General features: G+C 37.8%; 1 protein-coding gene across 18 annotated transcripts in view; it reads right to left on the reverse strand.

Annotated features, from left to right (window-relative positions):
* MPDZ (multiple PDZ domain crumbs cell polarity complex component) overlaps positions 1–13954 on the reverse strand; it is a 103918-nt gene that overhangs the window by 74259 nt on the left and 15705 nt on the right. For 15 of the 18 annotated variants that reach the window (XR_004746054.1, XM_035309501.1, XM_035309500.1 and 12 more), the window contains exons 4-9: positions 11648–11869; positions 10601–10740; positions 8489–8702; positions 6115–6243; positions 4443–4646; positions 1374–1488 (exon numbers count right to left, since the gene is read on the reverse strand). Coding sequence is in view for 17 of the 18 variants with exons in the window: in XM_035309501.1 (XP_035165392.1) it covers positions 1374–1488; positions 4443–4646; positions 6115–6243; positions 8489–8702; positions 10601–10740; positions 11648–11869 (1024 nt within the window). In the remaining variant the exon portion in view is untranslated. The remainder of the gene's footprint in view (positions 1–1373; positions 1489–4442; positions 4647–6114; positions 6244–8488; positions 8703–10600; positions 10741–11647; positions 11870–13954) is intronic. The other 3 variants (XM_035309499.1, XM_035309505.1, XM_035309504.1) reach the window with 3 other exon arrangements.

A 13954-nucleotide genomic window follows, 5' to 3' on the forward strand; every position in this document is an offset into this window, starting at 1 on the left:
CTTAATTTCTTGTTTTCCCAAGTTTTGTACATAATTAAATGCCTCGTCTTCCTAGTTCCCAAGCATTTTCATATCCTGTAACAGCTGTATGGCGAGATGACAAGCTGTTATTTGCCAGTGTGAAGCAAGATTCAACTACAGTTCTCATTGTCCAGCAGTTTCATTGCTGCTTCTGTCACAGCAAAATTGTTTTTAATTTTGACTTAATGATTACATAATGTGAGCTGCTTAATTAGTGCTTAAGGCACAAAGATTTTCTACTTCAGTTACATGCAGCACAATAATTTAAAATCTAAAACTGCTGATGCTCCAACTCTGCATCAGTCAAAATACACTATCAGATCTACCATGTTCTACAACTTAATTTGCCTTTTAAAAATTTTGCTGAAAGATGCTAAAGAGTACGTAAATAAGCTGTAACCATCCTATGCAACAGAACAGATTGTTAAAATTTAATTCAGCTTCTCAAAGCTAATTAATTATGTCTATAAACTCCAGTGTATCTATTGATACATTTTCCTAACAGTATGTACATGGGTAAGAGTCAAAACAACAGCTCTTTGAGAAGTTTGATGACGCATCTGACAACTGGCCCTTCACAACAGTATTTTATTTGCCAAACCCCTCTAAGGAGGCCTCACAGAGTTCTGGATCATTTTTCTGCAACTTGTAGTTGAAATTATAAAGTAAAACTACGCATTTGTATATGTACTTTGATATGCTTTTTGTTGTTTTTGTTGTTGTTGTTGCCATTAGCATATTTGGAAGACAGTGAATCATAATTAATCTAAATCTGCAACAGCTCAAAAGATAAAAAAAAAAAAAAACAACTACACTGAGTATAACCAGAGTTCACTGAGAATTCTTGATCTGCCAGCAGTACTATACACTTAGCTTTAAAAAGCATTAAGTAAAACATAAGTAAAAAACTTAAGTAAAACTGAAGTTTTAAAAAGCATAGTAGTAATACTTGCTAAAAATCATCAGAATACTAATATATTATCTTGTAAGGGCCTTTTAAAAATGAAACTGTCATTTATAAATATCAGCCAGTTCTCATAAAAATAGTTCAATCTATTTTAGCAATGTTTTTCAAAAAGATACAAGCACAAGCACAAGAGTGAATTTTAAAAACTGATCAAAAATACTAAGGTGAGATCTTATATTATAAACTGATTCTCATCTGAATCTCCTCCAAAAAGAAACCAATTCCATTATTTATTTTTTTTAAGATGGTCAAGGGTTTTTAAGAGATGCTATGCCAAAACTAAATTACATGCATTCAGATTTAAAGCAACTACACCATACTACACAATACTACACACCATACTACACAATAAATTGTTTAGTAGATTGCATGAATCTATTATTACCTGATGTTTTGTCTCCAATGTAACCAGCAATAGTTATTCCTAATCCCTGGATGTTTTTAGTGAGTTCCACATTAAATTTCTCCCCATCTTCACAACTATCAACAGAAGCATCTGCCTAATAAGAAAAGTATAGTTAGAAAGGAGGAGTGTTGTTTTTTAAAAAAGGTCCACCACACTCTCATGTCATTAACATTGATCTGTAAAGTGTTAGACATAAATTCAAAAAAAAAAAAAAAAAAGAGTACCAACTTTGCTTCTGCTCTTATTTGGTATTCAGCAGAGAAACTACACATAGATAATATTCCTCAGTGTAAAGTAATGTAGACCATGCCTTCTCCACCCCGGTGCCCCTGGGATACTACTCTCCAGTCTATAAAGTCATGTGATGAGAGAAGTGACTGTGGAAGTTGAACAAATTGAACAATAAATATCTTGTACAGCAAGTTACACAAATCATGCTTAAATACTGTTATACATACCTTACTGCCCTTCTGGTACTTCCTAAGAACCAATTTTAGACTGTTGTGTTCTTAAAAAAAATTATAATAATCAAAATTATATTCTGTAGTCTATTTGTTTAAATTCTTGTTGAATAACCATAGCTATTTTTTCCTATGCATACCAAGCTTAAAACTTAACAAAAGCTGTTTCTACTGAGGAAATTATTTTTCTTGTCTTTGAAAGACTTAAAATTTCTTTTTTAGCAAGTAGCAATTATACTTCCAGCTAGCTAAACAATGACAGCCTTCAGTAACACCTACTACAGCATTCTGAATTTCCATAACAAAGAATTTTAGGGAAAAGAATTCATTTACTTATTGTTAATGAAAATATCTATTACAGGAGGATACATATTAAATTCCCATTTCACCAGTATCGCCTTTGTATTAACAGAAAAAAAAAAATCAGGAAACCTTATTTTTCCAAGAAATTTTCATCTGTCAGCTCTCTAAAATGTGTATTTACTAGCCAATTCCACAGCTACTATGGATACATATATGATTTCACATAGAACCGTAGAATCATTTAGATTGGAACATAAAAAGCTTCAATTTCATTGTATTTATACAGGCATCAGTACTTATACTATATTTATAAATGCCCATTTCAAATACGTGTATGAATCTATGATGAACCTGCTATACTCTGATTTTTTTTTCCTGCTTCTTCTGCATGACAAACAACAGCTAGTATCTGTAAAGTGCCAATATGGAAACCAGGCTGATATCATCTAAACCCATATTGACTATCTGAGTATGTATGTACTCGAAAACAAACAAAAAAAGGGGCAGGGGGGTGGGGGTGGGGGAAGGATACTTCAAGAGAGCTAGGATGCTAAAAATCTGCTCCAATTTCTGTAATATCATCACTTTTTACAGGAAATATATCTACATTGAACAGGATGAGAAATTCTGGAGAAGCATTCTGCTTTCACTGAATGTCAAGAGCCTCACGTAGTCTTCAGCCACCACGTATTCTCGAGGAAGACGACAAACAAAGCTGTATCAGTCATCATCTTCACTCAATTCATGTTTAACACCCAAATCCAAATTACAGAGGTTGCAGTATCATTGACTGAATGTTAACTCCATGAAGGGGACTTTGTGCAGGCAAAGGTAGTTTAAAAACAGTGTGCCTTCTGCCAGAAGTGGCATACCAAGGACAAGGTATTGAAAACAACTGAAATAAAAAGGTGGCAAAAAAAAAAAAAAAAGGTAAGGTTTTGCTTCTTGTGGGCTTTGAAATTTTTTCTTGTTATAAGAAATTCCACAATCCTGCAACTGGCCCTTAATATCTCATCACATAACCTCAGAAAGGCAAACAATGAAGAAATACACGCAGACAAGTTATGACACTCAGCTTCCCTTCTGAAACTGCTACGTCACAGATAAGAAATACTCAGGCCACACATTGATCCTTTTATCTGAAATATAGCCAGGGTCTCATCCCTCAGTACTGTAGAGACACAAAACCACCAGTCTCTCCTCTCAGATACTCAGAAAAGACTCAGAAAAGACTCAGCATGCATGTTAAGATTAACTTTCTTAGTTAGCTTTATAAACACAACAGATGGGATGAACCTATCTTTTTCTTTCCCACAGATACCATCACAACGGACAATGGCAAAATGCTGGCAATCGTGCAAGGAATTGTTAAAGAAGGCTTTTTTTTTAGTGACATATCTGAAATGCAATTTGTAGAATATGTCTAGAAAAACAACAGGAAAAAGAAAATGAGAAATTCTTTGCAATGAATAAATTTTATCTACCCATAGGCCCCAAAGCAACCACCTTTTTCTTGTTTCATTCACTTACTTGGATGTATTCATATTTAAGTATACCTGCTTATAGCTACACACAACACATTACTACTGTTCCTTAACTTCCCTGAAAACAGGCTTTGCCGCAAATGTGGGAATGACCTATATCATTGAGGTTTTGTGCTGACAAAGCTGATGCTGAGAGGTGTAGCTGAGAGTTGTAGAGGAGTCATGGCTAGTCTGAGGAGTAACAGTACAGAGAGTATAATCATCAGCAAGGGAATAAGGGTAGCAGCTGGTTTTCTTTGGAAAATGACTAGTAAATGAGAAATGTCAGGTGATGCAGCAAAGAGGCAGCCTCTGTGTGGTGGCTGGCACGGAGAAGAAATGTCTGATGGATATGCTGCAATGATACTGAAATAAGTGCTCCTAGAGAGTAAAAGGGTAAGTGGACAGAGAAATGCTAAAGAACCAGCATGTTCTGTCTCAATAAATTATTATGTGGACTCTGCTATTACTGAAGTATCACTGCACAATTATAAGCAAGTCAAAGGGTTAATCAACCCAGACACATGGCATGAAAAACTTCTAATCCCAAGCCTGGATCCCACAATACTTCAAGCATTTCCTTGCACTGTGAACTGGCAGCATTTAAAGCCTTCCAGAGCATAAGATAAAAACATCAGTATTGGATATGAAAATGTTGACTTCTGAGAACATAAGCATGAAAGACATTGAACAGATATAAAAAGAAAATGAAGTCTGAAGTAAAAGTTTGGCACAAGTTAAGTGTATTTATTATTGCTTACCTGTTTCTCTGGTGTCGAGATGGGTACTGGAGTACCTGGTGGGACTGCTGGTGGAGGTGGCTCCTCAATAGGACCTCTCGCAATTACCAGTTTCACTCGATTTCCACACTGCCTCAGAACTTGCGCCACCTGCTCACTGCTCATTCCAGCCAAGTCAGTATCACCAATTTTCAAGATGTGGTCTCCACTACACAGTCTCCCATGCTGGAAGAAGAGTAACAATGAAAAAAAAATAAAAATCAATAACATCCTGCAACTTCTCCCATAAATCACACAACTAGAAAATGACTACATGGCTTTATTTATTTTTAATATATATGAAGTAGGTGACTTTTTTTGAATGTCACATTAATACCCTGACAGCATGGAGAAGACAAGTATGTTGCCTAAGAGCGTATTACTTTTACTAGAAATTTCCCCAGAAATATCCAGGACATCCTTTTTCCAAGGAAACAGTCACTGGGGCATGTAAAAAATACCCATAGTTATGGTTACTACCTACTAATATGTAACAGCTGCACATAGTTTAGAAAATTTCAGGTTTCATTTCCAAACACAGCTTAAAAATGTACACTCAGCTTTATGCTTGTTTAAAAAATGGCCCTCAGGATTAACCATAACTTCAAAATAAAATACATTTCTCTCTTAGCGTGATTCGGGTAGTTATATTACCTTACACTCATAGCTATTTAGGTTTACTCTTCTATTTAATTAACCAACAGAAAAGCTTCACAGGAATTTAGCCCACAGGCAAGTCTGGAAAATCACAGAATCACAGAATAGTCTAGGTTGGAAGAGACCTCCAAGATCACCGAGTCCAACCTCGTACCTAACGCTAACAAATCTTCCACTAAACCATATCCCTAAGCTCTACATCTAAACGTCTTTTCAAGACCTCCAGGGATGGTGATTCAACTACTTCCCTGGGCAGCCTATTCCAGTGACTAACAACCCGCTCAGTAAAGAAGTTTTTCCTCATATCCAACCTAAACCTCCCCTGGTGCAACTTTAGCCCATTCCCCCTCATCCTGTCACCAGGCACGTGGGAGAACAGACCAACCCCCACCTCGCTATGGCCTCCCTTCAGGTACCTGTAGAGCGCAATAAGGTCACCCCTGAGCCTCCTCTTCTCCAGGCTAAACAGTCCCAGCTCCCTCAGCCGCTCCTGAAATCTATCTATCTGCTCATGGACAAGTTTGAAATGGGCTTTGATGACCAATTTCACTTCTGAGCCCTTCAGGCATGAACAAAGGCAGTTACACAGCCCATGTCAAGAAGAAGAGCACAGATGCCTGTTCCATCCTCAAGTAAGCCCAATGGAGAGAAGCTGATGCATCATTCTTTATAACTGTATGAGCAGAGGAGGTAAACTGACTGGTCCCTCCTTAAACTGCAACCAGTACATTCATGAAGGAATTAGGAGTCTAAAGGCATCAGCGCCACACAGATATAATGTAACAGTTTGGAAAAAGTGATTTTGAGCCTAACCTAGCTGGTAGGATAAAATGCACAGATCCCTACACTAAACACTACGTTACTGAGGAAAAATTTCAACACTTGCTCTCTCATTTTTATATTTAGAGGAAAAAAGCTAGCATTACTTAGCATGAATATAAAACTAAAGCTTAACTTCACACTATACAGAATATACTGAAGGTTAAATTGAATTTACCTGATCAGCTACCCCTCCTGGGAGGATGGTTTTAACAATCACTCCAGTTGACTTTCCTCCAACTATCCCAAATCCCAAACCTGATCCATCATTCACCAACTCTATGGTCTCCACGTGCTGCCAGTGAACCTCAAAGGAATAAACATTACATTTGTATGTGATTAAAATAAGGACATATCTATTAAAATTTGCAAAGTATTTTTTCTTATTTCTTGGGTGAGTTTTTGAATAAAGGAAGGTAGAATAAAGGTAGGCATGTGGGACCTTTTCAACTATTATTATTACATATAAGATTACATAATATTTAGTAATGAATTGCTCACCTCTAACAGCTGTACCTCCTCTTGAAAGAATCAGATGTGTGTAGAGAATGGAACAGAATAGAACAAACTAGAACAGTTGGAAGAGACATTTAAAGATCATCTAGTACAACTGCCAGACCACTTCAGGGCCAACCAGAAGCTAAAACACATTAATGAGTGTATTATCCAAATGCCTCTTGAACAATGACAGGCTTGGGGCATCAACCATCTTTTGATGAAGTCTATTCCAGTGCTTGACCACCCTCGTAGTAAAGAATTTCTTCATAATGTCCAGTCTGAAACTCCCCTGGAGCAGCTTTGTGCCATTCCCACATACTCTGGTATCAGTTAAGTGTGTCTAGCCTTTCAAGAACCTGATTGCTGAAAGAATTTAGGCAACAACCTATGATTGTCCACCTCCATGCCTCATTGTAGTCAGTAAAAAAAAAATAACACTTCTAGGAAATCTTGCAGAACTGTAGAATAAGATCTTCAGATGTGTACATGTTTACACTGGCAATTATAACAAAGCACAGCAGAAAGCATAAAACCCTATTCAGAGGTTGAGACTGAAAGCAGCACTAGACATTGTGAGTTACACATTAGCAAAAGTGCCCCCTACGTAGTGAACAACAATTTCTGGGTTGTCTGATGTCAACAGCATTGGAATGAAATAACTTTGACTATAGGCTTCATTTTTGTGGCAGATGTATAACTGCTCTGAAAGAAAGCCAAATAGTAGTTCACATGGTACAGTACTGAACAGAAGACTAGAGTTTTCATGATATAGTTTAGTATAAGAACAAATCACATCATAAACTCATCTAAAATTTAAGACTACAGTTGGTACTCCACCAGGCAGGATGTCAAAAATAAGTAGCTAGTTTGGAATAAATCAAGGTGCTGCAAATTTAAAGCCCTGTAGTATTGTTTGGGTATCCACAGTCTTAACATAAACCAAAGACAATAAAACAATGCCCTAAGGAAAAAGAATGCCTCAAGATAAGCTGCTTTCCACCAGCAACTGAAAGCTAAAGGAACAAGGCAACTAGAAAAGATTTGCATAAGAAGAAACAGAAAGACCAGGGACAGGTTTAAAAGTAACATTTTTTCAAGAGGCAGATGCTGTTCAGAAAATACAGAGCTAGTCACATGAAGAAAATAAGTATGTAACAGGAATATTGAAAGAATGTAGGCCTTTCCTGTGTGCTGACAGGAAAGGTCAAGCTCATCAGCAACATCTCCATCAAGCTCATCAGCAACATCTCTGTGCAGGTACAAAAACAGTAATTCTGAAATTATGTCACCAAATATTTTATGCTAATGGATAAAATGAACACTAAAATGGCTTCTGATCATTCCATACACCTCCAATTTTAGACCACCCTAAAGAAGTGACATAGATAACCGAACAATGAAACATACAGGAACCAAAGACAGGTTGTATAACTCCAGGGCAAGCAAAAACGTATCAGCCATTACATGAGGAAGACACCAGGAAAAGTGTGCTTAATATCACCATGCTTCTGAGCTAAATTCTCTTCAACTAGTTGCGCAAAAGCTTTCAAAAGAAATAAAATGTAGCAGAACTGCTTTCTATGTGTCCTACAGTGTGTACCCACACATGGCATTTTGATGGCTCTCTGTTGCTTTATGTGGGAGTAACTCCTAAAAAGCCAACTGAGCAACAAACAGAGAAGCATCCATTCAGCTGGTAGTGCAAATCAGACTGTAACTCCTCAAAGATGTCTGTATACCCAAGCAGAAGAGAAAAAGATCCTGTTTACTACTAACTCAAAATTGAGCTTTACAATGTAAGACAAATAGGTTCTATATGCACTGGTGGACACAGGTTGGCAGATGGGAAAAAGGAATATGGCCAACATCAAGATCCACCTGGCAAGGCTACATATTTTCTACTCTTTGTATGGGACAAAGTGAAACAAATACACACGGAAGAAAAATCTCTAGAACTGTGAAGGAAATATACATACAAGTTACAAAAAGTGTCTCAATACAGAAAGCACATACATGCCCAAAACTGAATAAACATACGTTTGGGGTATACTCACCGGGTTGGAATGGGCTGAAACTGTGCTAGCAGCAGAAGGAGACCGGGAAACTACAGGACTTATGAGCTGAGGGAAACTGCCTCTGGCCACGACTAGCTGGACGTTATCTTTTGCTTTCTGTAGGATGCTGATAGCCTGTTGATGTGTAATTGTCTGATCAAGGGCTTGTCCATTAATAGCAAGGATTTGATCTGCTTCCTTCAGCTTTCCATCTCTGTCACATACGTATAAACAGGGAAGAGGGATGACAAAACAAACAAAAAAAATCAAAAGTGTTGCCAGAGAAATTACAGTATTTTGACAATTTTCCAATACTTTTAATATCCTGTTCTGTATTTCACCCACTTTTTAATCTTTCCCTGCAGTTTTGCTGAAAGGAGCTGATGCGGCACCCTGATGATTGCTTCCTTTGAAGCTAATCCTACTGCCACTCTTCCCTGGCTGCTACCCCGTAGCTAGCTTTTTTCTCCCTGTACCCCCATCTGAGACTAAGCACATTAGGTCTCAGCCGTTCCCAACCATAGCCTGAGAACTTATATTTATTCTTGACTTTGAGTCTCTTGCTTAACAGACCAAGTGCTTTATTTTGTTCAGTGCACCCATTCTGAATATTTATCAAAGTGAAGAATGGAACACATTTCCATCAAGATGTTACGGAAACTGATTTTGCTTTGCACCCCCCCCCCCCCAAACACCCCCACTTTGGGGGGGGGGAGGGGGGGGAAGCTGAGAGAGAAAGAGAATGAAAATGATACAAAAGATCCCTTTTAAATGAGAAAAAAAATAAGGCTTGAATAAATTATAGAATAATACTTCACTTTCTGACAAAGGAAACACTGCTGTAGAATTACATACAGAGCCTTTCCCCAGACCTACTTCAAAGAAACTGTATGAAGCCTACACAGACAAGTTATCCTCTGTTTTTTCCACCCCTTCTATTACTTTCACAACAAACCAGCAAGAACTCTGGAGTCATGCCTTTCTTATCCTGAAGTGGCAATGCTTTACAAAGCAAACAGCAGCAACGAAAATAAGACTCCCTATTATACCAGCTTCTATACCTGTAGTATAGAAGCCAAGAACGATTTCCAGCATCGTTCAGGAAAAGCACTATTTTGCCTTAATCCATAAGATTTTTCTTGTGAACTTGAACTGTTTTAGAGTGCTTTGGAAGATTTATTATTGCTGGGGCCTTTCTGATATATGAGTCCTGTAGCAGTTGTTGAATACTTCTCTTCTTGCCAGCTATTCAGGCAGGACTTGATTCACTGAAGTCTCAGCTCCTTGGAATATGAGGAGCAAAAGCCACTTGGAAGTGAGTAGGGGACTAAGGGGAAATGTGGAGAAGGGAAAAGGGGGATTTAGGCAGATTAAAAAAAAATATTGTAATGACATACAGAACCAAAATGATCCAGCCATCCCCCATCACATTCAGACTACACCATGAAGCACCTCTAACCAGGATCCTGATCAGCAGATCTGAACAGAGTGATATACCCCACTGGGTCTGCCATGAACCAATATTGCTGCCATTCACCAGTGAGTTTGCTCACTAGGAATCAGTGGAATCAGGACTAAAGTCTACAGCATACTTTCAAGAAGCTATTATTATTGCTGAGTTTCTAATAACACCAACTGAGTACTTCTTTTTAAGAATCCAAAGATTTAGGTCAAGCCTCGCTTGACTTAAAAGATGGATTTCTTACATGTGTATAACAGAGCCCTACTCCACAACCAACCCTTCTAATTGCAATGGATTTTTTAGGACCAAGTTATTTTTCAGTGTAGTCAAGGATGCCAACTCCTGTATTTTAGTTTTTAAAGCCATGACACAGATCTGTAGCCTCTCTTTTTTCCCCTGTTGAAAGAGAGATAATACAAGCAAACCACAAAGAAATTACTTCTGAGTAAAATTCAAGCACAAATCATACAGTGCTCTATTCCAAAATTATAAAAGCTGTTGTCGTGAATTATTTTATACCTGGTAGGACACATGGCTTATAATACAAGCAAAGAACACTCTTGTACCACAAATACAATAGCAATAACACCACTAAATCACAGCGTCATGTTAATATTTGGTACAGAAAAATATTCCAGTAGTATTCTTACCGATGTGCCACACTTCCCTCTTGAATTTCTTGCACAAATATTCCCAGTTCTCCCCTGTTTTCACTCTTGAGTCCCACAACACTGAAGCCAAGACCACCACTTAGAGGTTTAGTTAGCTCAATTGTCTCAACAAGACGACCCTGTTTGGCAGAAGAAAAGTGGATGAACATTAAAAATGTCAAAAAGCAGCATTAATGAATGGGGTAAACAACTTGCTAAATGAGTTTTCGATTTTATTTATAGAGCTTGACAGGGCTACACAAGCTGATAACTGAAATACAGTTCTTCAGTGCTCACTTCTAGCTAACATATAGAAAGGTAGCAATTACAAAAGATTTGAGATATAAAGGGTTCTTTAGGAAGGGTTCTCCAGATCAGAAGAGGAAAACTAGAAAAAAAAAACACAGTTAAATGTGTGTAGGATCAGCAGCGAGAAGACTAAGATACAGAGGTCTACAAAATTTCAGACGGTGCAGGCCAACTTTGATGCCAAAAAGAAATAAGAGGATGAATTTCAGAAGGAGAGGAAAAAGTAGAACTATGCAAAAAGTGTTACCACAAGAACAACAGAGAACTTCCTATAGCAAGCTCTATTAAAGGTTAATTAGAAAAATGCTAAAATACATGCCTGTCCATTCTCAGCCTCAGCCACTGAAGGGACTCAAAACACTACTGTTGTCTACCACAGAAAAGTAATAAGATGACAGAACAACACACAGTAAGCCCCAAAAGGATTTTTTTCGTCTTATTTCGAATGAAGCAGCAGAACTAGGCTTCATAAATGATGACAAAAACATGCTTTGACAAAGTATCTCATGGATGCAGGACACATCAGTCCTGCAAGGAGCCCAGAAGGATAATGGCATGCAGATCTGTGAGCGTCACACTGCCCAACTAAAGATAGTATCAGCAGCAGCAACATCAAGGCTACGTTTCCAAGCCTGCTTTCTCATTACCAGTTGTTCCTCACATGAAGAGAGTATCTTAGGTTTTTACAGCAAGTATGCTATTGTTTGCCACATCAGGGTAAGCAGAAGACATGGTTACCTGGGACATAGTTCTGATCAGCTGCTCAAAGTCATCACTAGAAGATTTCCCATTAATCTGAGGAGTGATGGATCTCATCGATGCTTCTAGCACATTAGCTGGGCTGCCATTCTGCTGAGCCAACAAATATGACTCATTATGTGGTAAGGACCCCACATTCACACCATGGTGGAGAAGCTGGGGGAACTCACCAGTGGAATGTATGGAAGGAGGGATATTTACCTGGAAAAGATCAATAACAACACAGATTTATTGACATACCAGAGATACTCCTGCTTACCACAAAGCACCATGAACAGCTGCTAGCTTGTTAAAAATATTTAAAATCCCAATTTGCAATTTTAGAACAACAATTTAAAAAGCGAAATTATCGTTAGTATTTATAGTTGACAAGTTGTGAATCATCAGCTAAAACATGAAAGAAATTTAAGAAAATAATCTAAAATTATTTTGCGTACTCTCCCTAAAATTCTTTTGTTCATATCAGCATAGCAGCTTGAATAATTCTAACCACGGTAGTGGTAAACAAGTCTGAACAAGCTTTTTCTACGCTGCCAGGTTTTTAAAAAACAAATTGTTCAATTATTTTACAAGGAGAAAAAAGTATGCACATTTTGATGAAAAAAGAAAGAAACCTCACCTACTATGCAGGAAACAATGGTCCAAATAAAATTTCTGCCAGTCAGGTTTTCTGCACCACTATACACTAAGGCTGCCACTGTGACACCCTACATGAGCTACAATTATATACAAAATTACTGAGCAACTCTAAAATCACCAGGCTGATCTGAAAGCTGCAGTTGTACCTTTACACAGACAGCCGTGACAATACCTTTCTCTTAGAGAAGAAAAGAAGTCCCCATCTTGCCCAGACAGAGTAAATTGCCTACTTTCAAGCAGGTCTCGGGCTGACCAATCTAATGCGTGGCTGGGGGTGGGGGAATGGAGACATCACTTCACACAAATAAATGTACAATGCCCAGGAGAAGCAGCTGTCAGCTGCCTCTTATCCCACTCACCTGATGGCTGTCCATCAGCTAGTACTGTTTTACACCACACGCATCTGTGTCACACTTGCCTGGCATGCTGACCTCTATTCAGGACCACAACATCCTATCCTCAAATATTTTTAGTAGTTTCACAGTGCAAAAATTGCACCAGTCTCTACCACAACAGAGATTAATTCCCCTTCTTCAAAGCCTTATTTTATATATCAAATATCAACAAAATTTTCTTATGCTGAAAATGTATTCTAAAATGGCTACTGTGCCAGCCAGCTTCAACTGTTTAAACAGGCTACCACCTTTAAATTTATCATATCATTCTACTAATAGCCCAAACACACACACACACACACACAAAAAAAAAAAAAAAAAAAAAGTATCATTCTCCATCACACCATTCCTTCTCATTCAGGTGCTTTAGGAAAATATAATAGAACAAATGTCATTTGTTGAATACCCTATCTGCCTGGAAAGTTCAACAAGTTACAGAATAATTAATATAAGGCAGCACTAGAAAGAAAAGCCCTCAATAACACTTAGCTTGCTCTGCCACAACAAAATGGGAAAGAAGAACAACAGGATGTTTTGAACTCTGATTTCCAATGCAGTGATCATGTTCTGTTGTCTAGGTTTGTGAGGAACCACTGGGGTTATGTTTCAGACAAACTATAATGCCTAAAACATGCATTTTCCTTAACCAGATACAGTCATTTCAGCAAACGTGTAAGGAGCAGGCAGATAAGCTTTGTTTCACAGCTCACTGCATGTAACAACATTCAGAGACAATCCCATTCTACACTTCCTTTCATGAACACAAGATTTCTACTTATATTGCATGTGTGCATTTAAAACTATTAAAGTCTATGCCATACTGTTTTCTTATCTGCATGAGTCCACACAATAGAATAATACACTTCCACCTTCCCCATGTCACCCATTTCAATATACATGAGTACATTGCTGAACTTTGTCAATTAACATGCTTCACTATTTGAACTCCCCCACCTTAAAAGCTACTAATATATCCTCCTGTTATATTTTCTCCCATAAAATTGTCATGGGACAAGTTTTTATAAAAAAATACACCGTTGTAATTAGCAGGTCTCACATTACTTCTGTTTTAAAACATTTTTGCATTTCCACAGCGAGATAAAGCAGCATTAGAGTAAATGGGACACAAACACAATCTGTTTCTTGTAAACTCAAAGGCCATTATAAATGGATCTGATATCACAAACAGTCATGGATACGTGTTCATTTTCTAAATCACTGTGCTCATAGCATTAAATAGCACTTAACTGCC

Source organism: Oxyura jamaicensis, chromosome Z, assembly GCF_011077185.1.
Source record: "Oxyura jamaicensis isolate SHBP4307 breed ruddy duck chromosome Z, BPBGC_Ojam_1.0, whole genome shotgun sequence".
Taxonomy (NCBI): domain Eukaryota; kingdom Metazoa; phylum Chordata; class Aves; order Anseriformes; family Anatidae; genus Oxyura; species Oxyura jamaicensis.